General features: G+C 47.2%; 1 protein-coding gene across 1 annotated transcript in view; it reads right to left on the reverse strand.

The window, feature by feature from the left end:
- Positions 1–26365, reverse strand: part of HEG1 (heart development protein with EGF like domains 1) — a 56904-nt gene that overhangs the window by 21326 nt on the left and 9213 nt on the right. The window contains exons 4-13 of the mRNA XM_029938724.1: positions 25576–25926; positions 24075–24422; positions 20170–20436; positions 18225–19532; positions 15605–15721; positions 14883–15002; positions 10979–11082; positions 7832–7890; positions 7426–7586; positions 2954–3088 (exon numbers count right to left, since the gene is read on the reverse strand). Coding sequence (XP_029794584.1) covers positions 2954–3088; positions 7426–7586; positions 7832–7890; positions 10979–11082; positions 14883–15002; positions 15605–15721; positions 18225–19532; positions 20170–20436; positions 24075–24422; positions 25576–25926 — 2970 coding nt within the window. The remainder of the gene's footprint in view (positions 1–2953; positions 3089–7425; positions 7587–7831; positions 7891–10978; positions 11083–14882; positions 15003–15604; positions 15722–18224; positions 19533–20169; positions 20437–24074; positions 24423–25575; positions 25927–26365) is intronic.

The following is a 26365-nucleotide window of genomic DNA, read 5'->3' on the forward strand; positions in this document are numbered from 1 at the left end:
GAGGCAGGCTGATGTCACACCAGTCTGTTCTATTCTGAACACTTCTTCCTGGAAATGTTTTTACATCAGATCTACCCACCCAACCCTCATCTGCTGGGTGGGAGCTTCCCACTCTGTGGCTGTCATCCTGCCAGACGTAACGTCCATCTGTTGCCCAGCCTGCAAGCTGATGGGTTGGGCTGTTTTTGCTTAGCCTCAGAAGAGGCCTGACTTCCTGGTGTCATGATATTCCTTTACTTCGAATGGGCTCCTTCAGTCATTCATCAATGACAGAGTGCCACTGTGGGCCTGGTGCTGTTCTAGGGGTTCTCGGAGGGAAAGCCCCAGTGCACCTTAGGACCCAGCTCCCCAGCTCCACACCCTAGCAGGACTGATCCGTGGAGCACTGGAGACAAAAGGAATGTGGCCACTGCTAGTGTGTATGCCCAGATTGGGCTTCCCCTACTGACATGGACCACTACCAATTCAAGCCTCCTGGCCCTTGATAAAATAAGTAAGTGGTGGAGTCTTCAAGACTCTCTCATTCCCAAGATCTGCTAATCAAGTCCTATCATGTTTGCTTCCCTATCATCCAGTTGCTAATTCAACAGACATTTGTTAAATCCCACAATATGCTAAGCATATTCTAGACACAGCTCTGGCTCTCAAGAGCCTGGTGAGAGAAAGAAGCCTGCGTGATGGAAGGAAGCAAAGACACCTGTGGGCAGGACACCTACTTCAATTTCATTTGCTGCTTTGAAAGTCTGGTGAAGACACTGTGAAGATACCTTATGGGAGACATTAAGAAGTGCGTACGTATGCACAACAGAGAACACCAGAGGCCTGCTAATATAAAACACACCTACACACCTCTATTCCCCATTTATCTGGGGGCTGACCTCGGATTTGAGGTGTCAAAAAGGGGACTTAAAAATTTTTTTTGTTTATTTATTTTGAGAGACAGAGCACGAGTGGGGGGAAAAGCAGAGAGAGGAGCCCAAGCAGGCTCTGTGCTGTCAGCACAGAGCCCAAAGCAGCTGGGTCTCAGGAACCGTGAGATCATCGCGGCAGCTGAAATCAAGAGTCAGTCAGACTAAGAGCCAGCCTCGCGCCCAGGGACTTACTTTAATACCCCTATCCTCCAGCACCAATGGCCAGAAGATGTCACTACAATCCATCAGAACCCAGCCAATAGGGCTGTGGCCAAGGAGCTGCAGAAGCCATCCATCAGGGGTCTGATAAATAAAAACCTAAACAAGCATACCTCAGAAAACAAGGCTTTCTGGGGCCTTGGCAACAAGCCTGAGAGCTGACCAAGGTTTCCTTATGCTGCATCTCAGGTCATTACCCAATATACATAAGCTTGCAGGAGTCTAGGTCACTGCATTTGGGAAATCTCTGACAGCCCTGCTATTGCTAATGCTAGTCTGTAAGCGACGCAATTAAGAAATCGCTGACTTGAAAACAAAGGCAGTGGCTGGGGCCAGCAGGGAGCAGAGGTGGCAGGGCCGTCTTGGAGGCTGTCAGAAACTCCAGAGACTCCACGTGCCGGGGCCACCACTCCTATGTGCCCCACTTCTGCCCACTTTGCCTTCCCTCCTGCCAGCTATTCAGCACGCCGGCACATGGATTTTAGCAGAGGTCACCTTCCCACATGAAGCGGGACTCAGTGCCCCAGTTTCCAAGAAGGGCAAGGAACACATGGCAGGAAACCAGGTAAGGGGGACCAGGAGGCATCGTCTCTTTGTATCACAGGGCAGAGCGACATGTGCTGTGAACGCTGTGAGGCCGTCGTGCCTCAGGACTGCCGCCGGCACCCGGGGCCAGCCTCCCCTTCACAGCCCACCGCGGGGCTTGCGTGTGGAACAGCGGGTGTGCGCTTTCAAAGCCACTGTGTGTGAACCTAAGTCAGAGGGTCTGAAGCTCAGGATGACAGCACTGCCCTGAAATGTATTTTTATCTTCTCCTGATGGAGTGAGTCCTCTACTGGGAAGTCCTGATAGAAATAAACGGCATGTCACCTTTGCCCAGTATGTGACTTTTACTCAGATTCCAGTGCACCTGTCACCAGTGGGGGTTGGCCAAGCAGGAAACCTATGTCGTCCACATTCTAATGTGGTGCAAGGCTTAAAGCCACACTGTGGCCTTTACGCTGCCAGTTTTCCTGGTGATTACAAATTCCAGCATTCATTTATAAGCCAGGGACACGGTGCTCTGGACTTGAATGAATTTTACTTTAAAGTCGTATTCTTGCACTTACTGAGCCTTTTAGTTCAAACTGAATGAATTTAAGTCTCACCTAAAAGGCTAGCAGAATTAGGCTTCTGCCCTTACACCCTTCATGAAACCTTTAAAACTAGGACTCATTAATTCAGCCACATCCTGGGTAAAAATCAAGGGCAAATGCTGATGGCTTACAAAGTCCATATATACTGTCTTCTTCAATTGCCTGAATATCCGATGAAGCAGCAGCATACCCATTTTGCAGAAGAGGAAACCGAGGCGCAGCAAGCAAGATCATCTTGCCCAAGATAATCCATGATCCATGAGGCAGGGTTGAGCTCTGACTCTCTTGAGCCTCAGCAGTAGTTTGGCTACTAGGGCCACAGCTGTCTCTAAAAGAGACAGGCCTAATGCCATGCCTGTGTTTCCATTTTCAAAGACTATCAGACAATAGAATAAAACTTTGGGAATTAAAACAATAATTTTCCTAACTTCTTCTAAGTGAAAAAAAAAAGGGCACTGCCATAGGCATTCCATTCTCTCTTCTTTTCCTTTGAATTTGATTGGCCAGACCAGTGTACGCAGGTCAGAGATAATGCTATTATTCTAAGGAGATAATGGGTTTAATCCTGCTGTGAGCAAAAATAACAAGAACCGTTACCCCTGTTTTGAACAGTCACACCTAGAGCAGAGAAAAACACCCTCCCTTGCCCCTGGACGAGCCACAGCACCCTCGGGAGCTTGCTGGTACCTCGGCAGGAGTGATCCATCTTGTTGAACTGGAAGTAGCCCGACTTGCACTGGCACAGGGCGACTCCATCCAGGTCAGTGCAGATGGAGGTCTCTTTGTCACATTCTGGAGTCTTCCGCTTGCACAAGCTGCCCGCTAGAATGGAAAAACAAGACAGTGAAACAAAACAAGACCTCCTCCACTGCAAACCTCAAGATACATGAACTTTCTATTTAAAGACGCTCTGAGAACAGTTTCTGAAAAGTGCCTGGTGCAAGTCTCCTTTCAGAGGCCTGTTTTTAGCAGCCTCGGCCACTCCTTCCCTGGATCAGCCCCCAGGCCCCTGTCCTCCAGGTCACACCGCAAGCCATGGGACGGAGGACCGAGACAGAAGAAGCAGGGTGCTGTCTCCGACTCCTGCAGCCACTGCACATGCGGCCCTCGATGCTGTGGGGTCTTCTGTGCCCTCATGCTAACGGACCACAGGGAGGGCAGGCACAAAGCCAGGAAATGTGCTCATGCCCTTCTTAGGAAGCAGGGGCTCATACCTGTCTCAGCGGAGACACGGCTCCGAGTCTGCTCTGTGTCTACATGGCCTCACGGGAGGCTGTGCACTCCTCCTCTTCCAGGGGTCGGGGTGGAAATGATCTCCTCCTCAGCATTGTGGTGTTTATGTTTCCTGTGTCCCATTGCACTGGCCGTTTCCTGGGGCTTACTCGTCTCTGGGGCTTCAGCACCTTGCGCAGGGATGGTCACACACAGTGCTCAACACATGCTGCTGAAGGTGCTTTCGGGCCACCAGCCCACCAGGCCATCGCCACGGGACACAGAGCCGGGTAGAGGAGTGTGTCTTTCAGGCTTGCTGCCTCCTTCCCTTTAGGGCCCTATTCTCTACATGTGTTTCTACTTGGCTTGTCCAGCTCTGGGCATGCGGGCCACACTCATTTCATGGATGATAAAGAAGTATCTCATTATCAAAAAACACTCATTGTCGGGCATGTGGCTCTTCTGAGGTTGCGTACAGTAGACCCTCTCTGTATACATGGGATATATATAACAAAAGCCTGTTTACTGAGACAGGCCTGACGAAAAGGCACCTGTAAGTGGGGCACACAGTAGAACAAAAATGCACAACTAACTGAATAGAGGACAGGAACTTCTTCACAGCCAGGTACAGAGCAAGGCAGGTCTGATATCTGCTCTTGCTGTGGAGACACAAGGGCAAGTTCACAACCAGGAGAGCCGCCAAAAGGCAATGTGTATAATACCATGCAGTGAGGCCTGGTCTCCCCTCTCCCACCTTAAGGAAGACACCAACCTATTCAGAAACCAGGTACTGGCCCTTCCCATAGCAAAGCCGCCCCCACCGTGGTGATGTGAGCTGACACCCACAGGGGATCCCCACAGCCGCCTCCTTTTCTGAGTCCCAAGAGCTTGGGATCTGGGGGACAGCCTGGTCACAGGGAGACAAGCTTTAGGACACAGCCTTCAGTTTTCAACACTGCATTTCCTGTCTTTATCATTAGAAGCTGGTGTGCTAAATCAAAACTCTGCTCATGTGTGCGATAGAATTTCCTTTGTTTATTGTGAAAAGTTGCTATTTAAAAGAGAAAAATTAAAAAAATGGAAAATCTCACCAGACAAACTATAAAGCTGGCGCCAGAGAGGTACCAAGTGCCCACAATTCCTCATCTAAACTTTTGGAAAGCTTTGCCAGTCCTCAAGCCTTAATATAAAGGAATAGCTCTGGGGTCAAAGGCTGGCGCTAGCCTTGTCCAGTAGCCAGACTAAGTTGCCTGGCCTGATTAGATATTTTCTGGAAGCCAATGTCACATTTTCCTTCCATCCCATTAATCCAGCCTGTTGGCAAATACTACTTGCCCTGCTGAAGCAACCCTTCCCTACACGAAGCAAAGAAGGCTGGCCTTGCCTTAGCAATAGTGGAGTTGCTACCCTAAAAATCCTTAAATAACATTCTGCCATAAATCCATCAAATGAAACCACATGGAATCCCATTTTCATTTTAAGCCTGGCGATGTGATTTTTCTACATCCACGATTCCCATGGTCTCTCCCGGCCATAACATCCGCCGGAGAGACAATGAGAACTCATGTAAATCTAAGGCTGGGACACTCCTCGGGGGATTTCCAGAGACTCGAGACCTCTGAAGGCATTAGAGCTGCAGTTCTTTGGAAGCTGAGGAAGTGGACACTCTGCGAATCGCAGGACGAAAACCTGCCTTTGCAACAGCAGTGTCCAGAGTAGCCCCACACACCCGTATGCTGGAAACCCCCAGGTGTCAGATCCTGGGCAGCTTCTGTTCGTCAAGGCTACCTCTCCAGCACTCAGAGAGGGAGCATCAAGAGACAGAGCTGGGCATGTTGGCAAAATCCGGAGAAGAATCGGGAGGAAAAACAGAGGAGGAGCCTGTTTTCAGCCACGAGGCACGGCTGTCTTTGTGTTCGAGGGCTCTGGAAGGCGAGATACAGAATGGGGACCAGAGCACATGTGGGGCAAGGGGCCATATGGGAAATCGTCTCAATTTTGCTATGAACCTAACACTGCTCCAAGACCATAAATAAATAAAATCTTAAAGAACAAAACAAAACAAAGAACGGGACCTCGGCAAGGAAGCTAGGAAGCGAGGGGCTTTCCCATAGGCCACACCCAAACGAGAAATATAGGGTCGGAGAGCCGGCGGGGCTGCCCTGAGCAGGACCTTACAAATCCAAGTATGTGATCACTTGATTCGTAAGACATGAAATGCATGTACTGGGAACGCAAAACTAACCTGGTACTATGCTGACCACACAGGATGCACTTTTTAAGTGTCTAGTCAATGGAAAGTCCCCTTCCTGCTCACTAGAGAGGAAAAATTGGGACCCTTGAATCACTGGCAAGAGAAACAAAGAAGAGCTCTTGCCTCAAAGTTTAGAGCACAGTATAATGGGGCGTACGCTTTTTAGTGAATTTCCCAATGATGCTAAATGACAGTAACTTCAATTCCAGAAAGTTCAGCTCCTTTTTTCTCCCCCTACATGAATAACTAGCCTTAAAACGGCCTAAAACTAGAGCATTTATAAGGTTCGCTCCCAGCTCCCAGGTTCTGCCATGCACAGGCCTGTGAGAGGAGGCCTGTGGGTCAGCACTCAGAAAGCCCTGAGCCACTGCGAATGTCCTTGATCTTGTAGCAGATACAGCCCCAAACCTACTCCCTGCAACTGACATCAGCGTCTGGACACCAGACGGGCAGGCGCCTAGAGTCCCCATCTTTTGCTAGTCCTAACTGCCCAGCGCACTGAGCTAAGCAGAGCCCACTCTGATCACTCATGAGACAGCAGCGGCAAGAAGCCCCTTTGTGAGGAAACAACTTTAATTCTAGCAGTTTTCCAAACCCAGAGGCAAAACTTCCTCTCTGAGACCCAAGTTTGCCTTCTGAACTTGTTGTCTATAATCCCTCTCTTTTTTTAAAAAAAATTTTTTAATGTTTTATTTTATTTTTGATACAGAGAGAGACAGAGCATGAGAGGGGGAGGGGCAGAGAGAAGGAGATACAGAACCAGAAGCAGGTTCCAGGCTCTGATCTGTTAGGCAGAGCCTGACGTGGGGCTCAAACCCACAAACATGAGATCTGACCTGAGCGGAAGTCGGAGGCTTAGCCGACTGAGCCACCCACGTGCCCCTATAATCCCTCTCTTTATCTGTTCACACTAGATATATGCAGAAGCTTTGATAAAGCTGATAAAGCGAGAACAAGAAAAGGGAAACCAGCGAGGACTCTGGCCTACATCGTTCTGGTCTTGCTTCTGTGCATTGGTGATTTGCAAACACACGAACAAGAGGGGTAATACTGCCCATGCTTTTTTTTTTTTTTTTTTTTTAACTTAGTGGACTATCGCGATGAAGGTTTGGGGTTTTGATAAGCATGTGTATTCTATTCATGAATTTCTGTTTTCCCCAGAAAGCTGGAAGTTTTCAAAGTGAAGAGGAATGATTTTATTGTATCAGCTTCTATACCCCTTCCTACACCAATGAAGAACAGGAGAAAAAGAAGAGGCAACATGCCAAGGGCCCGGTGACTTCAAGGCTGTGTGTGTGTGCGCACACGTATACAAAGACATGAACACTTGAAGGCCTTTTGCTTAACACCCATTTCTTTTTTTCTTTTTCTTAGTCTTCATTTATTTATTTTTGAGGGAGAGAGAGAAAGTATGAGCAGGGGAGGGGCAGACAAAGAAGAGTGAGAATCCCAAGCAGGCTCCACACTGTCAGCTGGGAGCCTGATGGGGGACTCAAATCCATGAACCGTGAGATCATGACCAGAGCCAAAATCGGACACTGACTGAGGCACCCAGGCACCCCAGCACCCATTTCAAAGATAGACTGGCTGTGTGATGAACTTGTTGAGCCTGGGCCCCAAGTGCCATACATATCTCTCCTAAGTCTGTGCCTAAGTATATAGGCGGGGTTCTCCCAGAGGGCCATCCTCTTACCTCTGAAGATCCGCCTCTGAGATCCCAGGAGCTGGCACAGCTCAGCAGGGGCCCTACAGGAGTTGACACATTTCTGCATCCCGTCAGCCAGGTCAAACAGCGTCACATTGGAGGCCAAGGAGAAGGTCGTTTGCAAGGACATGACCACTGCACTGGACTCCCTGTAGGCAAAGTGTGTAGGGTTTTAACCGTCCTAAAATGACATGTGGGCCCCAGGGCTTTTGGAAAATTAATCCATCTCCATTCTCCAGGAAGGGAATGGGAGAGCATGGAGGCCCAGTGACCTTGGCCCCGGGCACTCTGTGACTTGGTCAAACAGAGCCCAGTTTTGTTGCTGTCACCTAGGTTAGAATAGCCTCCCCTTGGCGAAAACTGGTTCACAAGTGAGCGTAATTCTGTTACTTACCTAGAAGCATGAACTGTGGATCCCGTGTAACCAGGAAACGTTGAAAAACACACATTTAGCTGGAAGGAAGAACAGGTTGGTCGTTAACTCGGAGATAGATAAAAGCCCTAGACCTAGAACCAATTTCCTATTTTCAGGATAAAATAGGCATTTTCCAGCCATCGCGTTATCAGCAGGCAGCTTTACAGAGGAGTGGTGCCTTTTTTTGTTCCGCTCTTAAATGCCTCTCTGCTCTTGTTCTGTTGTTCCCTGAGAACAAAGGGAAAGAGGCAGATAGTAAATCAGTGGGGAAAATCTTGGCAGGAAATGATGTTCAGAACAGCACCCTTGGATGCAAAACATCTTCAAAGGAACAGATCTCTTCTAAGGCCCGGGGTTTCAAAAAACTCAGAGGCAACTGTTTATTTGGACTTTGCAGAGTGCACGAGGCTCACTGAAAAGGTCTCAGCTACCCCTGGTCTAGCAGGCCCGACACGGACCCCCAAAATCTACCGTGAGTTGACCTAACTCAAAGATAGGTCCTCCTCAAAAAGGCTCTCCACGGGAAATTACATTACACGGGTCAAGAGCCCCTTTGTCAAGAGCAAATTAAGAGTGACTCTCCCTGTGTTTGCCTTGTGCCTTCAGAGAGAGCAGAAAATCCCTCTAGGGCATCAAGTTCCATGCCTGCTTTTCTGCTTCCCCAACAGCAGAGCCTAGAGATTCCTCCTATGCAGCAGAAGGTTGCAGTACCTTGACCTATGCAGACACGCCTGTCTTCAAAGCCTGTGTGTCAGACACACTTTACTGTTCATAAGATGGAACCAAACATGGGATGTTATCAAACCTTTTGGCTTTGCACGATACTGCTTTATATTCCAATAGGCGACGATTTATTAGTAGTTTGGTCCCCAGGTAAAAACAGAAAAGGCACATTTCAGAACAGAATGGTATCTGGGGAAAGGCCACTGAAGGGGCTTCTCTAGTCTAGTCTAGCCTATGGGAGTGGGGATGTCACATCACTAGTATATATTCATACTGGGTGAAAATGAACATGTTAGGTACGTTACTGAGCACTGTATACTGGGAGGGACGGCACTTCTGCACAGGGTCCCAAGCCCCTGTACCCCCTTAGAAGGAAACAGTGACCTACAGCATGCCCAAGAGGCAGCTGTGGTGGTGACAAGAACACCAGGTATAGCGCTAGGAGACATAAAATCTCGCTGTACAGTAAAGAATTTAATCTTGCCCAAATAGAGATCTGGCCCTTGGCTCCAAGGAGGTAATCTATAAGCTTCTGGAATGTCTTTTGTCAGGCCCTGGGCCACTCCAAATATCTAACAACGTTATTTGTGTGGGGGATTTGGGTTATATGGTATCAGCCTAACCTTGAGAGGGGCTGGACATTGAGGTCAGCCATGTGAGTGGTTGACTATGTCCATATATTGGCTCTAGACACCAAGGCGCACGTGAACTTCATTAGTTAGCAACACTCCATGAATACTGTATACATCATTCCCAAGAGGAGTTAGCACGGTGCATGGCTCCATGGGGACTGGACAACTGGATGCATCAAACTTGGGATCCTCCTTGACTCTGCCCTATCTGTCTCTCCCACAGATGATTGTAATAGTAACCTTTTCACTGTAATAAACCACAACCATTAGTTTAAGGGCTTTCACTGAGATCTGAAGTCCTTACAGTGACTATCAAATCTAAGGGTGGTCTTGGGGATCCCCAAACTTGCAAATGGTGTTAGAAGTAAGGCTAGTCTAGAGGACTGTTTCCTAACTTTGCACCTGCTCTGCGTGAACTCAGGAAATGTCATTCACCTTTAGGGCCTCCCAATTTCTAGCTGTAAAGGTTTTGGTAATACTTCTTATAGAAGTGAGGCATCTGACAAAGTGCCTGTCATGGAGTAGATGCTCAAGAGATACAGAGACAGAATTGGAATCTAAATGTTATGCAAATAAAATCTATAGACCTAAAAAATCCTATAGGTTTTGGTTAATATAATCTTACCTAGAAAGAACAAGTAAAACTAAAATCAGAAATCAATCTCTAAAACTTATATTAATGGTAATTTTCAATGTTCTGTATACCAAATAGACTCAGGTAGCAGTTGAGAAGCAAAATTTACTATCTGAGCTCCTTCCTTTTTTTTTTTTTTTTGAAAGAAAGAATAAGAGGATGAGTGGGGGAAGGGCAAAGAGAATGGAGGACAGAGGATCTGAAGCAGGCTCCATGATGACAGCAGAGAGCCTGATGTGGGGCTCAAACCCATGAACTGTGAGATCATAACCTGAGCCAAAGTTGGATGCTTAACTGGCTGAGCCACCCAGGTGCCCCTGAATTTCATTTTCATCTTATCTTCCTTCTTTTTAATTTTATTTTTTTCCACTTGACAAAAAGTAGGCAAAGAGGGAAAGAAGAGGAATCAATCAAAACCCCCTAGATAATCTTCAAAAAAACTTTTTAATGTTTATTTTTGAGAGAGAGAGACAGAGGATGAGCAGGGAAGGAACAGAGAGAGAGGGAGACACTGAATCCAAAGGAGGCTCCAGGCTCCGAGCTGTCAGTACAGAGCCCCACGCAGGGCTCGAATACATGAACCATGAGATCATGACCTGAGCCACAAGCCTAATGCTTAACTAACTCAACCCAAGGCTCCCCAAAGGCCCTAGACAATTCATGCAGTGAATTCTCAACCTTGGAAAATCAGGATTAACTGTTATGTCTTTGGCATTCTCCTGAGGAAAAAGAGCATCATTCTCCCCAAGTCTGTGAAAGTCACACAACATGTCAACTGCAGATGGAAGAGTAGGATTTTCTGGATCTTTCATCTTTGCCAATAGTTCTTATTGGTGCATACCATCTAACTGTCTGTGACTATGAGTCTGCACATGAAAAAGAAATGTCAAGGCACTGATAAAGGCTGCATGTGAGAGCACATTGAAAAAGTGCTTCTACTGGGCATCACTGGCTCTCAGCACCTCCTTTCAATTTCCAAGAGGCTTTTAATTCTACCATGAAGTTTATCTCCCAAATATAATGGAAATGAATAACAGCCCAGGAGCTACAGCTGATCCCCATGAGGTTCCCAATTCTGAATGAAATCTGGTCTAGCAAACAGAGGACTGAAAAAACAATGCCTTTCAGGAAACTTACTGTTTTGGTGATCTCATTTTCAACTTCATGTAGGTCTGGATGCTTCTCCGTGGTGGTATTGAGAAACGTTGTCTTTAATTTAAACTCTGTCACAAAGGTCCTAACTGAAAATGAAAACATAACCTGTGAGACCACGCAACGGGCCGACCAATGCACAGCCGTGTGTTTGTAAATCTCTGGCATAGCTCTCCTTCCTCCACCTCGCAGGACAACCGTGGTGCCTTGACTTTCTCCTTGAGGGAGGAGAACACTTGTCCCTCATCTAGCTCCTCCCTAGGAAGGTAGGCTTCCACTGAGCAGAGGCTCAGACTCAGTAAACATTTGGGTCAGAAACTCCTTCTGCACATGTGTGCGGGCTGCTGGGAGGAGCCACCCTGACCCCTCTCCAGGGCCCTCCTACATAATAGATGCTCAGTGAAGCTGGGACAAGGAAGAAAGACCAGTTGGCCTAAATGACATAATCCGAGGAGAAGGGGGAGGGGCCAGGGGTCAAGCACAAAACATGCTCTTCAGGCCTGAGAAAGCTTTCGATAGAGAAAACACTGTTGTTCCCTAGTCTACGCTGCGAAGCCCTCAGCTTCGAGGGCAGGCTTTGGTTTCCTCTTCTCATCCGAGTTACCCCACCAGTGGCCATCCCTCTCGCATAGAGGAAATGCCCATTTTGTCGCTGATGAAAGAGACTTCCAGAAATCTGGCGACGGATTCAGCACAACAGAAAGGCTGTGGAGGAAGGTGCCAAACATCTGTAAAGTGGGGACTGCCAGGCCCCATGGTCACAAGCCATGCAATGCAAATTACCCATATTCAAGATATTGTTTGAGTTCAGACCTGAAAGACAGCAGCCCCGTTTTCAAGGCCCATTTCACTCATAAAATAAAACTGTACTCATCACTTTATGCTGATTGGGCTGGAAGAGAATGGAGCTTACAAATGGGTAGGCGACCAAAAATTAGCATAGTATGCTTTCTATCTGCCTCTTATCTTCCGTTATATTAAATTCTTATCTGTCCCTCTGGACAGGGAGGAAAAAAAGAACTGAAACCCGGGAACCCACGAAGCTGCTCTTTCACAGAAAGCTTGCCTGCTGAATTAAGAAAAAGGCCCACAAATGAGCCAGGGAACACATTTAACATCTTATACTTACTGTCTAAAGCCCTTAATCCTTATTTAACATCTTTTTGCTTGTTCTACAGTTCAGTGAAGCCAGCTGCTTAGGACTCTTTCGGAGCAGCAGGGAGCTCTTTGAAAACATTCTTGGCCAAATGAAAGCATTTCAGCATGCTCTAATTTGCATGTTCCTCTGATGTTTATGAACAATGAAGCTAAATGACTTGAAAAGGGAAAGATGATTGTTAACACAAAAGAACGGCTCTCCTCCTGATCCGGGGTGCCTGTGGGACACTCTGCACACAGGCTTCCAGACTCCCACCCCACGCCTTCATCTTCCTTTTTCTCACCCATCCAGGATGATACCCAGACTCTCTGGATGGAAATGCCCAGATTGTAAATGTTCTGTACACAGATCTCTTCTGAATCATGACAGTAAATGTGGCCTCTGCTTGGAGAGCAGCGTCCCGAAGCCCCTGTCCTCTGCCCGGCACGCTGACGTCTTCAAGCCTGCCCTTCATCATCTGGCTTTAAGGCAATTTGTTACTTCACATGCAACTGTTGACTTATATAGGCTACATAAATGATTTTTTAAATTATTTACTTTTTTATTTATTAAGTTTTTAATTTCAATTCCAGTATAGCTAATATAGTGTTCTATCAGTTTCCAGTGTACAATTCAGTGACCTGACACCTCCATGCATCCCCATGTGCCCATCATGACAAGGACCCTCCTTAATCACCATCATCTATTTTCCCCATCTCCCTGCCCACCTCCCTCTGGTAACCCTCAGTTTGTTCTCTATAGTTAGGAGTCTGGTTTTTGGTTTTCCTCGCTCTTTTTATAGGAATGATTTTTAAAAGATCCATGATTTTTAAAAGATCTGTATTCAGAGTACTTAGTGTTTTCATTACTTTCAATTCTGGTCCAAGGGGTTGGGGGCTAATGTTAAGTGACACCTCCCATCTGGAGAACACCATTTTCAAAGCTTGCTCAGATACTTCATTTTACTTGATCTTCACAAGAACCTTGAGTGGGAAGCAGCGCAGGTGGTGATCTCATTTTACAGATGAGAAAATGGAGACTCAGGGGTCACGGGCTGTCAGTGGTAGTCCTGGAGCCGGAAGCCAGGCAGCTGAGCTCTAGGCAAGGGCATTTTCCACACTGCTTCAGCACAAAATCATTCCATCTCCTCCATTCTTAAAGCAGAGCCTCCTGGCCTATTTCTTCCAGGCGGCAGCTCAATGCAATAGGTTACGCCAAAGCAAATAAACTATTAGAGTAAAAGGAACTCTTGATTTTGACTGATGTCTATATGCGTAGATTCTTTTTTCCCTTTAAATAATGCTTCGACTTGATCCTTGTATTTTAAACAATTTCCAAAATCCTACCATTATTTTAGTAGGTGTCAACTGTTTGAATTAAATTTCTAGGCCCAAGATGGAGCTGCTCCTGCCCAAGGTGCCACGTCAGCAAATCGAACTTTCAAGTTCTGCAAGTGCCTCCCCTCCCCTGACCATGCAGTGTATTCAGTCGGCCGATTCCCGAATGCCAAGTCAACTCTGGGCTCCACACTTACTCCTTCATCCTTGATCTTTCTAAATGAGGGCAGATACACAAGCCTAGCCGATCATGCCTGTTTCAGAAGTGACGCCGCTTCTAACGCTGTAAAACTCCTGTTTGCCCAAAACCCCTCAGGGAGAGAGCTCCACCGCTTGTGAGCACTCCCACGGTCCAGGACTGTTCCCCTAACAGGACAACCACACTCACTCCCCAACCCTTCTAGTTCTGTCATGTGACACAATCGCTTTAAAAAATCTGATGATTCCCCCATCCTGTTAATTCATAGAAATATCACTTTTCAAACATCACAGACATTCATTCTCTCAAAAAAATATTTACTGAGCACTTTTTGTGTGTTAAGTATCACACTGGTTAATACCAGTTTCCTTATCCAGACTAGATAACTCCATGCCCTTCACTTCTAATTTCTTCGGCAAGTTCCATGCTGAACTCTTGCACACTCTGTGTGCAAAAAAGCTTTTCTAAAGAACATGTTATTATGTGGAGGGACCTGTGGGCTGGAATATGGCCTCTCATCAAACAGGTGTAGACACTTGGCTACTTAGCACCTTGTCAGGATCTTAGTTTTCATTTGGGTGGTTTGCTTTTTAACATGAAAGCTAGAGATTATGTCTAAAATCAACCAGCCTCGGGACTGTCACATTAGGGAATGAAATAGGACAATCTGCATGGTACAATTATGGCAGCTTTGGAAAAACCTATCTGCCATGAGCAGGACCATGAAGATCGTTTCTAAAAATGAAAAGAATGTATAAATGTGGTAGGATAATCAAGATTTTATTCTCTCTTTTTTCTCCCTAAAAAAAATTTTTTTTACTATGTAGTTAGAATATCCTGTGGATATACATTTTCCTACCTGTAGGGTGGAATGGTCAAGCAAACAGTGTTGTGCACAAACAGCGGCCTATTCATGTAGTCATTGACAAGTTTGTTAAATAGTTTTCATCACATGGAAAATGTTTAAGATATAAAGTTTGTATAAATATCACATGATTTCAAATACATAAAAATATAATACACAGTAGAAAAGATTGCAAATAATGTACTGTGTCTCTGAGTGGTTGAAAAACAACAGGCAGCACCTTTACTTCTATATTCCTTAGGTTTATACCTTGGAAAAAAAATCCTGATTTTGTTTAGGGAACAATAAATGTTATTTTAAAAAATATATTGTGGTACAGAATAAATTCCAAGACAGACGAATTCTCTTACCCAAATTGCATATTCCTTTTTCCAACTGGTACCCAACGGGGCATTTGCAGGTGTAGGATCCCTGAGTATTGTTGCACATGGCCAAGGGTGGACAGGGGTTCAAGAGGCATTCATTCACATCTGCAGAGGAGAGAAAACAGGGCCACCAGCAGGATCATTATCCAGTACAGGGAGCCCTTCCTAAGGGCCAAATGGCATCAGGTGCAGCGGGGCCCCAGTGATGAGTAGGAAGCTGCCCTTGTCCTCAAGGGGCTGCCTATCTATGGATGGTGGAGGCCATCATGCAAATGACTAGGAATACAAATCAGGGTTTGAAAGTACCAAGAGACTAGGGGATTCTGATGGAAGGGGGAATTAAGGACTATTCAAATAACATCTGACCTGGGACTGAAGGACTTTAACAAGCAGATGGGGTGGGGGTGCAGCCTGAGGCACCGGCGGTGATGGCCAGAAGTGGGAAAGCATAGGGGTCTTTAGGCATCTGTAGATGGTCCAGTGCAGTGGGGGCATAGGGAGCTCACCGAATGGAGCCAGATCATGGAGATGTGTCAATGTTATTGTCTGATGCTATTCTGCAGACAACACCTAAGTATGCCAACTCTCAAATAAGCAGGGTTTTAATTTAAGAAAACCTTACTCTCCTACATTTGGAAGGAAAACAGCATTATTGCCTATCTCAAGCACACACTGTGGTACGGACCAGGGGAGACCACTTCTCTTACCCACACTGCAGTCATCGCCTTGCCAGGAAGGTGAGCACACGCATCGATACCCACGGCTGCTGGAGTCCACAGAGCATTTCCCATCATGAAGACAAGGGTTAGTGGCACACTTGTAAACTAGGAACACATTCCAGGAGTAAAGCAGTTAATCACATAGGAAATGTAAGAGCAGCTCTAGGTAAATATTTAATTCTCCTGGCTAATATTTGATTTTTGCTTATTTCTGTTTACTTGCCCTGAGAGGTCACACTACTAAAATAGAACGGGTTCCTGGGAGGTGCAGAAGAGCTGCAGAGGGACTGGGTCCTGGCAGTAGTTTGTGTATGTGCACGTGCATTAGACAATTGGATCCCTGGATGCAAGAACTGGTTCAAATCCTAAGGCTGCTTATAGGTCGCTCAGTTCAAGGCTGATGATTGTATCGCCTTTGATACTCAGAAAATTCTATTTGAATCCCTGCCAATTTAAAACACACGTCAGGACGGGGATGGGGGGGGCTGCGGAGAAGAGGGCCCTGATTAACCATCCTCCCTGCTCCAAGATTCCCTCTTTGCAAAAAATCTCAAAATATGGGGTGCCTGGGTGGCTCAGTCGGTTAAGTGTCCGGCTTTGGCTCAGGTCATGACCTCACAGTTCGTGGGTTTGAGCTCTATGTCGGGCTCTGTGCTGACCGCTTCTGTATCTCCCTCGCTTTCTGACCCTCTGCTGCTCATACTGTCTCTCTCTGTCTCTTAAAAATAAATAAAAAACATTTTTAAAAAATCTCAAAATATACCTAAGGTCTCCACATATGGTGCAGCCATTTTGGAAAAACAATCGAAGTTGTGCACTACAACTTCATTATATAATGTGCTGATAAGCCCTATCTGAATTCATCTAGGCCCACGGTGCCCAGGCTTCTGCATCATCTTAGACTCCCGGGGCGGAGACCACACTCACTGTTTTGGTAGCTGTAACCAGCATTGCTGTGCTCTGGTTACGTAATAACTGCCTGATAAAGCCTCTGACACGTGCTCAGAGAAGCCAAAACCCATAACAAAACTACATCATTTCCAAGCAGAAAAGTTGCTGGAAGAATGAGAAAAAGAAGGCAGGAATCAAGGGTCGTCATGCCAAAAAACTAACCCTGAAAACAAGTGGGTTTAAACCTGAAGATATGTTCCTGTTTTGCAAGGCTACTTTCAATATACCTAAAACCACCCCTGGAGGCACAGGACCTGCATAACCAGACACCGTGCCGTGGATACTGTCCTAAAAAACACATTAGCAGCCAGTAGTGATGACACTTATTCTTGCCTACAGTTATCATTGGAATGACTATAATCAGCTTTAAGGGAGATTTGTAAATTATGTTCCATCTGGTATTGGAATAGACTTGGCTGGAAACAAAGCCCTGTGAGTCCTGAAGCAGGGCTCCCAACTTCCCTGGAGAAGGATCCACCTTTCATTTCCTGGAGATGTTCAAATCTCTGGCACAAAGGAGACACTGATACGCCTGTCATGGGGGGCTGGTGGCAGGGGTGGTCACGGCCCTCCAGCTCCTAGGTTGACCGTGCCTGATTGGCTGGTACCCGGACACTAACTGAGCTCCCTGCTCTAGTCACTACCAAGTGCTTTTCTTCTTTTCTCCTTCCTTATGATGTCAGTCTCAGGGGCACCTGGGTAGCTCAGTCGATTAAGTGTCCAACTTTGGCTCAGGTCATGATTTCACACTTAGTGAGTTTGAACCCCTCATCGGGTTCTGGGCTGACAGCTCAGAGCCTGGAGCCTGCTTCAGATTCTGTGTCTCCTTCTCTTTCTGCCCCTTCCCTGCTTGCACTCTGTCTCTCTCTAAGATAAATATTTAAAAAATTAATTAAAATAACAAAAATAAAAAAAGATGTCAGGCTCCATATAAGTCCTTTTCAGTTTTCCTTTCTGGGGTCTGGACAAGCCTAATGTACAAATTTGAACACAACATCGAAAGATATACCGTTCTAATTCCTTCTCCCTTTCCTTGAACTATGAAGGGTCATGTGAACGGTTTTATTTCCCTCATACCAGCCACTTCAACACGAAGATAAAGATAACCTTAAGAGCAATATAAAGGAGCTCAGGCTGCCTGTCACCATTGGAGAAGGTTAGTTCATCATCCCTTTACCCGCATTTATAAACTAGCAACACATTCTTAGGAAGACCAAGGAGCCTGGGCTTCCCTTGAATGAAGAGAAGCCTTCCCAGTGACTGAGAGGCTCAGGGCTCTGACTGGGGAACAGGGCCTACTCATTCCCGGTCTCAGAAAGGCCACCTGAAGCTTCTCAATGGCAGTTTTTCCACCGTCCAGTCCCACATCACTGCCTCGCTCTGGCCTCGGAAGACTTACAGGCACACTTGAAAGGCTCTTGCACTTCTGGGAATGACAAGCCACCATGGCGCTATCTGCAGATAACACATAAGGCCAATGGCATCCTCACCTCTTTCTTTAGGGAGAGTTAGTGAACTCAGAGGTGAGAGAACTGGGTCATCCATGACATTCATAGCAAGAGGACAACACAGACACTGAACTACTGCAAATCTGCCCCAAGTCACAGGAATCCCGAGCCTGTGCAGCTCACAGTGTACTTATGTTACCGCCCTCTACCTGGAGCTGCCGATGACGGTGCTGTCGGTGGTTGCGTGCTGCCCCGAGCAGCGAGGGTAGTAGATCTAGGAGTCAATACTTCGGCCGTGGAGACGCCTGTGGTCTGGGGAGAAGGAGATGTTCTGAGGAAGTGTGAAGCCGGACTGTACTCTTCAGTCACACCGAGTCCCGTGGTCAGTCCTTTCGCTGATGAGGGTACACCGGTCAGGGGCACCAGCTGGGTAGTAGCATCTACGTGGGCTCGGCTTTCTGTGGTGACCACACGTTCTGTTGAGATTTGTGGTGTTGGAATTTCAAGGCTGGTTGGTGAGAGCTGTTTTCCAGCAGCAGTCTGGACTGTTGTGGGGTCGGCCATCAGGGCTGCTGTGGTTGACGCAGGGCTGGGGGGATGAGAGGTCTCAAGAAGGGTGGTTGTCAAAGCTGGAGACGTTTGGGTGATGCCGGTGCTGGCGGCTGGAAGGGTTTGCTCAGTGGAGGACTCCGTGAAGGCCAAGGGCATAGGGACCCCTGATGTAGACCACATCATTACAGCTTCGGTGGCCTCTGTGGACAGGGACTCCAGGCTCGGTGGCTTTGACTCTGTAATGACTTTCTCATGGTATGAGTTACTCTGGTTCTTAGGATCTGCTGTTTGACTACTGGGGAGCACTGCCACAGACAATGCCATTGTCGCCGTCTGAACTGGAGTCACAGGCAGGACCAGGGTAGAAGGTGAAGGTGGTGGGGCTGTTTGGGAGGTGGATGGTGAGGCAGGGGTAGATGCTGTCAGAGACGCTGGTGAGGAAGACACAGGTGTGGGCGCGTGGGGAGTGGACTGCAGTAGAAAAGTAGAGGTCCTGGTCGATGGTAACACTGAAGAGAATGACTGGAGGGACTGGGGTACTGAGGGCAGGGGCAAAGGGGGCCCCGAAGAAGAAGAAGAATTGCCAATCGATCCAGCATCCGTGTCCAGAAGAACCAGCGTGTTTGGCATGTTAACGGTGGATGTGTAGGACGGAAGGTTGGCCGTGCGCAGAGCCAGAGACTCAGTGGAAGGCTGGGCATACTCCCCTTCATAGGATGACACATTGCTTCTTTCAGTCTGAGCCTGAGAAGAGGAAGAATAGTCTGCATGTGAAGAGTTTGAGATCTTAGCAGAAGAGGTCGAACTCTCCCTTACATCCGGGGATGAGCTGTTGTCTGTAATGGACAGCAATGCCCGTTCTCCTTTGGTGAAAGTAGAGGAGACATAGGTGTGGTCTGTGTAGTCGCTGGAAACCTTCTGTTCAAAGTCCGTGCCACTCACTTGATCATAGTTAATTCCAGTGACTATAAATGGAAAAACAAAAGTTAGGTCAACTAAACAAACGAGAACTCTCCCAAACACATACTAAACCCTTTCTTTGGAGAGGTGGTTTTCGATGGTGAGCGCCCTGGCTGAGCAGGGTGGGAGGCAGGAACGGGCAGGTCGGTGCGGAGTCCTGGGAGGAGAGTGGGCGGTGGCAGTGGAAATGGTAATAAAAGAGAAGTGGCCAGGGGCTGAAGACTAGGGAATAGGTCCAAATTCCCTCCACATGCCTTTTTTGATAAAAGCAAATTGGTATCTGAAAAGCTCTTAAGACCCCAACAGAACAATTGTTATGTCTAGATGGAAAAAGGAAAACCCTCCCAATTTTCCATTCTGTATAATGATACTGAGATATTTCTTTCCCAGGAGACTGGCCTTGGCCACAACTGGCTGGTCTCCTTTATTCCAAGTGTTCTGGCGGACAGCACTGTAAATGCCTTAGGGAAGTGTGTGTGGGGCTAGGTGGTGGGGGGGGGGGGAGTGAGAAGACCTAGAAAGTTCTCTTCAGACAGAGCTTGTAAGGTACTTTCTGGGTTGACAGCAAACATGATCCTTCTAGGACTGTGAGTTCACTGACAGGCGAGCTGAAGGAGTGTGGGGAGAGATCCTGCTCCTCACCTCCCAGGGCTGGTGAGGCCGCCAGGGAGCCCGACACCAGGTGGGCATCACCAGTCACAGTTGCATTCCCGTGCTGGGTGGCACTCTCGGTTTCTCCGGCCACCACAGAGTGCCCCACTTCTGCAGAAGTTGTGCTCTCATTGGTGAGAGATCGCAGCGTGCGCTCTCCGGTCCCCGGGAAAGTAGCTGCAGTGTGCGGGCGAGGGGCCTCGGAAGTCCCCTCCTCAGACACAGAACTGCCTCCAGGCTCAGGCCCGTCTTTGGTGGCTACAAGGAGACGGAAAGGGAATGGCCGGTCAGTACGAGCGTGGAGCAGCACTGTCAGAAGCCTCAGGACTGAGCCTCCCTTCCTGCACCAAGTTAGCTGAAGTGCTTCCCTGTGCTTTCTCTGGTCTTTTTGTGAAGTTTACACATAAGAACCCAAGATGTGTCCTTCCCTGCAAACATGGATCACGACTGCCACCTCAGGAGGCACAGCCGATCAGCATATCCGCTCAGGTGACCTGGATTTATGGGAAGGTTTACCACTTCAGCATACAGGATCAAGATTGTATTTCTGCTCCGGGATACGTAACAGTTTACCTCAGAGAAATCAGTGGTGGTGGCAGAGGAGGTGAATACTCAGCAAAAGACTAACAACCCCGTTGGGGCTTTAGACTTTCTGACAAGGCCCAGGAGAAAGACGCCCCCCCGCCCATGACTCTGAGGGTTTTTACCTCCTGGCATGACCAGTGATACCTGAACTGACGTGGGGTTTGCCATTCTTTAAGAGTTTTGGTTTTTCCCCTTAATGCATGTGGCTGGAGGCTAAAGGTGGGCTTATATTCTGTATTGTGTTCTTTTTATGCATTTATTTATTTTCTGGGTGAGGACTGAATGGGGACAGGTGACACATGAAAACATACCCTTTTCCTCCTTTCTTGGGTATATGTTTTACACCATAAGCTCAAACAATCTTAAATTAGATGATCAAATAAACTCTTCTCAGAAATTACGGAAATGAGGTCCAACTTCTCCCGGCCTATACACTTCCTCATCTGGCTCTATAAGAAAACAAGTTCTGTCCCTGGTTGTTATTCCTCTTCTTATACTGGACTAACTCTTTGTTTTTCCCCCAAGTTCATTTATTTATTTAGGTAATCTCTACACCCAAGTGGGGCTCCATCTCACAACCCCAAGATCAAGAGTCCACACACTCCTCTGACTGCGCCAGTCAGGTGCCCTCACACTAGTTCTTGATGGACATACCCCTAACATGCAGTTAAAGCTGCATGTTAGGTAAGTTCACTTCTTGATAGGTTTGCATTAACTGACAGGAATGATGCAGGGACAGGGATGCGCAGTGAGCTGCAGCAGCTCAGGAGGTAGGAGAGGCGTGTCTTGACCAGGCTGCAGAGCTTAAGAGATCCATGGACAGTCCACTGGGAGAGGCTTGAGGGCCGCATGTACCTGAGCACAAGTTCCCTGGGCACAGAGGACAAGGCCTGGGGGAAGGGTTATAAAACTCTTCAGTGGGGGCACATGGGTGGCTCAGTCATTGAGCATCCGGCTCCAACTCAGGTCATGATCTCGCGGTTTGTGGGTTCGAGCCCCACATCGGGCTCTGTGCTGACAGCTCAGAGCCCGGAGCCTGTCTTCGGATTCTGTGTCTCCCTCTCTCTCTGACCCTCCCCTGCTCATGCCATCTCTCTCTCTCTCTCAAAAATAATAAATAAAAAACATTTAAAACATAATAAAATAAATAATAATGATAAATTAAAAATTAAAAAAATAAAATTCTTAAATGGAATTTAGGCGAACCACCCCATCAGGCTTCCAGGGTTAAGAAAATGGAGAGTCGTGACCTGAAACGGAGGGGCTGCATCCAAACCCAGAAAATGGAACAGACTAAGAACACTGAGGGACCGGATGGCAGAATCAGTCCACGCTGCATGATTCAGAGCAAATGAGATAAGGCATTTGGTTAGCCGACAGCGAGTTGGTTTCAGGAAGGAGGTTGCTCCTTATGGAGTGCTTTAAAATTGAACCCTAAGACATGCTCACACTGACATCACAATTTCCACACAAACCGAGGGTACACACACTATAGAGTGAAGGGTCCTAATACTGAAGAGAGGCAGGCGGGAAAGGCTATGGCACCTGAGCTCTTGGTCTGAGGAGGAGAAAATGCTGAGCCCCACATCGTGAGGGTGGAAAATGACTCCTTTTGTTTAAGAGACAGATAATGCGTTTTCCATGCACACACGAAAGAGCATAAATATTCTCCACTCGTACATGTGGTATTCTTTCATAAGCATATGCTTTTCCACATCACTTCAGTCGTAATAAATGCGAGTTTTCCTCTTCAATTAGGAGGTTCATATGGGGGAAAGGGAGCTGCTATTGTTACTAGTGGTGGAGAGGTAAGAATGTAAACCTGTTATAAGCTAACATGACCAATTAGTGGATTTCTGCATTAGTCAGCACACATTTTACATTGACAAGGTTGCTGAGAAGGGTTTATGAAATTGCCCAAAACTGTTATATTAAAAAGGACCATCTAAGAAAATGTTTTCTCAGATTGATAAACTGGACTTCATCAAAATTAAAAACCTTTGTGGAGCAAATGATATTGTCAAGAAAGTGAAAAGAAAATGCACAGAATGGGGGGAAATGTCTGCAAATGGTCTATCTGGTAATGGACTAGTGTCCAGACTATAGAAAGAATTCCTAACTACTTTTAAAATGGTCAAAAGATAGGAACGGGCTTTTCCAAAAGTGAAAAGATACGCAACATCATTAGTCAGCCAGGAAACGCAAATCAGAACCACTTGTGATAGCGCCTCACATCCCCCAGGACGACGAGACTCAGGACAACAGGAAGTGAAGAAGCTGAGAAACTGGAATCCCCGTCCATTCCTGGCGGCGGTAAACAGTGGCACAGCCGCTTTGGAAACCAGTTTGACAATTCCTCAGAAAAAGGGGCTGCCATGTGACCCAGCCATTCCCAGAGAATTTAAAGCACATGTCCAAAAAATAAAAAATAAAAAAATAAACCACGTCCACCCAAAAACTTGTACTAGAACGTTCACCACACTACTACTCACAACAGACGAAAGGTGGGAAAACCTCAGCACGTGCAATGGTTGCCAGAAGGATAAACGAATGTGGCGCATCCCCGCAATGGGACAGTACTCGGCCACACAAAGGAATGAGGCACTGTCACACGCTACAACATGGACGAACCTCCGATACACTATGCTATGTGAAAACCACAAAAGGCCACCTATTGTATGATTTCCTCCATAAACTGTCTAGAATAGGGAAATCTACAGGGACAGAAAGTAGGTTAGTGGCTGTCAGAGGCTGGGAGGAGGGGAGAACAGGGGGTGACTACGAGGAGCACCTTCCGGGGCGGTGAAAGCGCTCTGGAATTAGTAATGGTGGCCGCACGACTTGGTAAATGTACTAAAAAACACTGAATTGTATACTTTAAATGGGCAAATTGTGTAGAATGGGAATTGTATCTCCATAAAAGCTGTTTAGACAAGGGGGAGAGTTGCTCTTGACGAATGCCCGGACTTGGGGTGAACAACCACCCATGGGAAGGTGATATTTTCCCTTTCCAGAAGCTGAGTGATGAGGCAGGCATGGGGGTGTGGGGTGGGCTACAGGGCTGGGAAGGACATGGACAGAGAAGCCCCCAAGCAGTGTGTGGGAGAGGCAGGTGGCAACAGCATCTCCTGGGAGATGTACCAGAAAAGAACTGGGGATCTAGAGCTAGAGGAATGGCCTGGGAGTGGTGACAGAAGAGGGGCCCCTGGAGCGGTTCCGTTAGCGCACAGCCTTGCAGAGCCACAGAAGAGCACGCGCCTCGTAAGCCCTCTGCCCCCCGAGAGGTGCGGTTCCGTGAAGTGGAAACTCACTTGAGCGTTCACCACGTGGGGCTGAGAAATCCAGACTTTCTGAGGAGGATGAGGACAAAGACTCGGTGGCTGGCTCAGAGTAGCTCCTGTCGTCCAGGGCCGTGTCACTTCCTCTAGACTGGGACACAGAGGCTGAGAACTGGGTCAACACCGAGGCGTTCACAACTTCAGGATAGGAAGTGGAGCTTCCTGTCACATCTGCAAACGTCTTGCTGTTGGTCAAGAACCAGCGTGCTGTGCTGTCTCCGCTGCTGCCTGACGGGACCGACCTAGACACGGTCTCAGTCTGAGACATGGGGCTTCTATTCTCCATGTCGGAGCTGCTCGCAAGCTGGTCTCTTCCCAAGGCTGTAAGATGTCAAGGAAACAAATGCCATGACATGGATGTGAAAGAGATTTCCCAACAACTGAGATGTGAGTCTTCTCTAGGGAAAGATTCCCTTTGCAAAATCTTGTATGGTATTTATTTTCTGTGTAACCTGACGTGCATTCTCATATTCTTAATAATTATTTCAAAACTCTTCAGTGTTGGGGCACCTGGGTGGCTCAGTCGGTTAAGCGTCTGGCTTCGGCTCAGGTCATGATCTCACGGTTCGTGGGTTTGAGCCCTGCGTCGGGCTCTGTACTGACAGCTAGCACAGAGCCTGGAGCCTGCTTCGGATTCTCTGTCTCCTTCTCTCTCTGACCCTCCCCTGCTCACACAGTCTCTCTCTATCTCTCAAAAATAAATTTAAAAAAAAAAAAAAACCTCTTCAGTGTCAATAAGATAGCAATACTAAAAATAAGCATTGGTGAAGAAGGGAGCCTTTAAAGAGCAGGTACAAAATAGCAGAGTAACTCATAGCATGGGTGTTTTACTCTCTTTCCCCAAAAGTGGTCAAGGGAAGGAGTATGTTATGTCCAACAAACATGATGTGTCTACCTGTAGTGCTTAGTCACATGCATTGTTCTAAAACAGGTCTGTTATTAATAAAGATTATTCTAATTTTCAAGTATAGCAGACAAAAAAAATAAACTAGAGGGCGTATACTGAAGCCATGAATTTGGAGAAATATATTTATACCTGCACACTTCATTTGGAAGAATGATCTGTACATAAAACAACTCCAGTGAGTCTGAGAGAGGAGGTGGGCCCTCACCTTGAAGACAATCCTGCAGGGCGATAACATGCGGTTGACAGTGACCGCTCCAAGGCTCCAAGGCCGGGCTCCCAGCTCTGCCGTGAGAGAGCTATGTGACTGTGCCCTCATTTCTTAAACCCTCAGGGCCTGAGTTTCCTCGTCTATAAAACAGCAGGAGGAATGATGCCTGTCTGACAAACTTCACAATGTTCTCATAAGGGTTCAAGTCAAAATGTGATAATGTGGTAAACCAGCTAAAGGAGATAGTGTTAGATAAGAATACACTTTTTTTTTGAGATTTCGAATGGTCTTTGATCTTTTAAGACAATACCATAGTTTTTAAATGTCCATGATAGATCAAATAAAAATTAAACACTTACTTGAGGAGTCATTTTGCAAGAATCCCACTGAGACCCTAGAAGATGTGAGGCCAAATCCATCTTCTGTGGACGGCTCAATGAATTCCCCAGCCCCTGGATTCCTGATTACTCCGCTGTTTCTTCTCAACTCAGCCTTGGATGAAGAATGAACTGATACTGAAGTCGTGGCAATTTCTGAGTCCTTGGGGGAACTCTCTGTCTCATTTAGAGGTGGCGGACTGCCAGTTAAAGACTGGAGCATCCCTGGGACACCACTGGGGACCGTGGTGGTAACATGCACACTCTCCGTCCCATTCATTGAGGCACTTCGGAAAGTAGTGGAATTGTTAAGCATCTCCGTGCTTCCAGAAGCTAAAACAGAAGAAAATGTGCTTTAGGTCTGCGCAAGAGTTAAGGGCACCTGGGTGGCTCAGTCTGCTAAGCCTCCGACTTTGGCTCAGGTCATGATCTCGTGGTTCATGTATTTGAGCCCCGTGTCGGGCTGTGCTGACAGCTCAGAGCTTGGAGCCTGCTTGTATTTTGTGCCTCCCTCTCACTCTGGCCCTCCCCTCCTCATGCTCGCTCGCACTCGCTCGCTCTCTCTGTCTCTCTCTCTCTCCCTCTCTATCAAAAGTAAATGAACACTTAAAAAAAAAACTTTAAAAAAAGACTACTAAAGGGGCTCCTGGGTGGCTCAGTTGGTTGGGCGTCTGACTTCAGCTCAGTTCATGATTTCACAGTTCACGAGTTCAAGCCCCACGATGGGCTCTGTGCTGACAGCTCAGAGCCTGGAGCCTGCTTCAGGGTCTGT

The sequence above is a fragment of the Suricata suricatta genome, chromosome 5 (assembly GCF_006229205.1).
Source record: "Suricata suricatta isolate VVHF042 chromosome 5, meerkat_22Aug2017_6uvM2_HiC, whole genome shotgun sequence".
NCBI lineage: Eukaryota > Metazoa > Chordata > Mammalia > Carnivora > Herpestidae > Suricata > Suricata suricatta.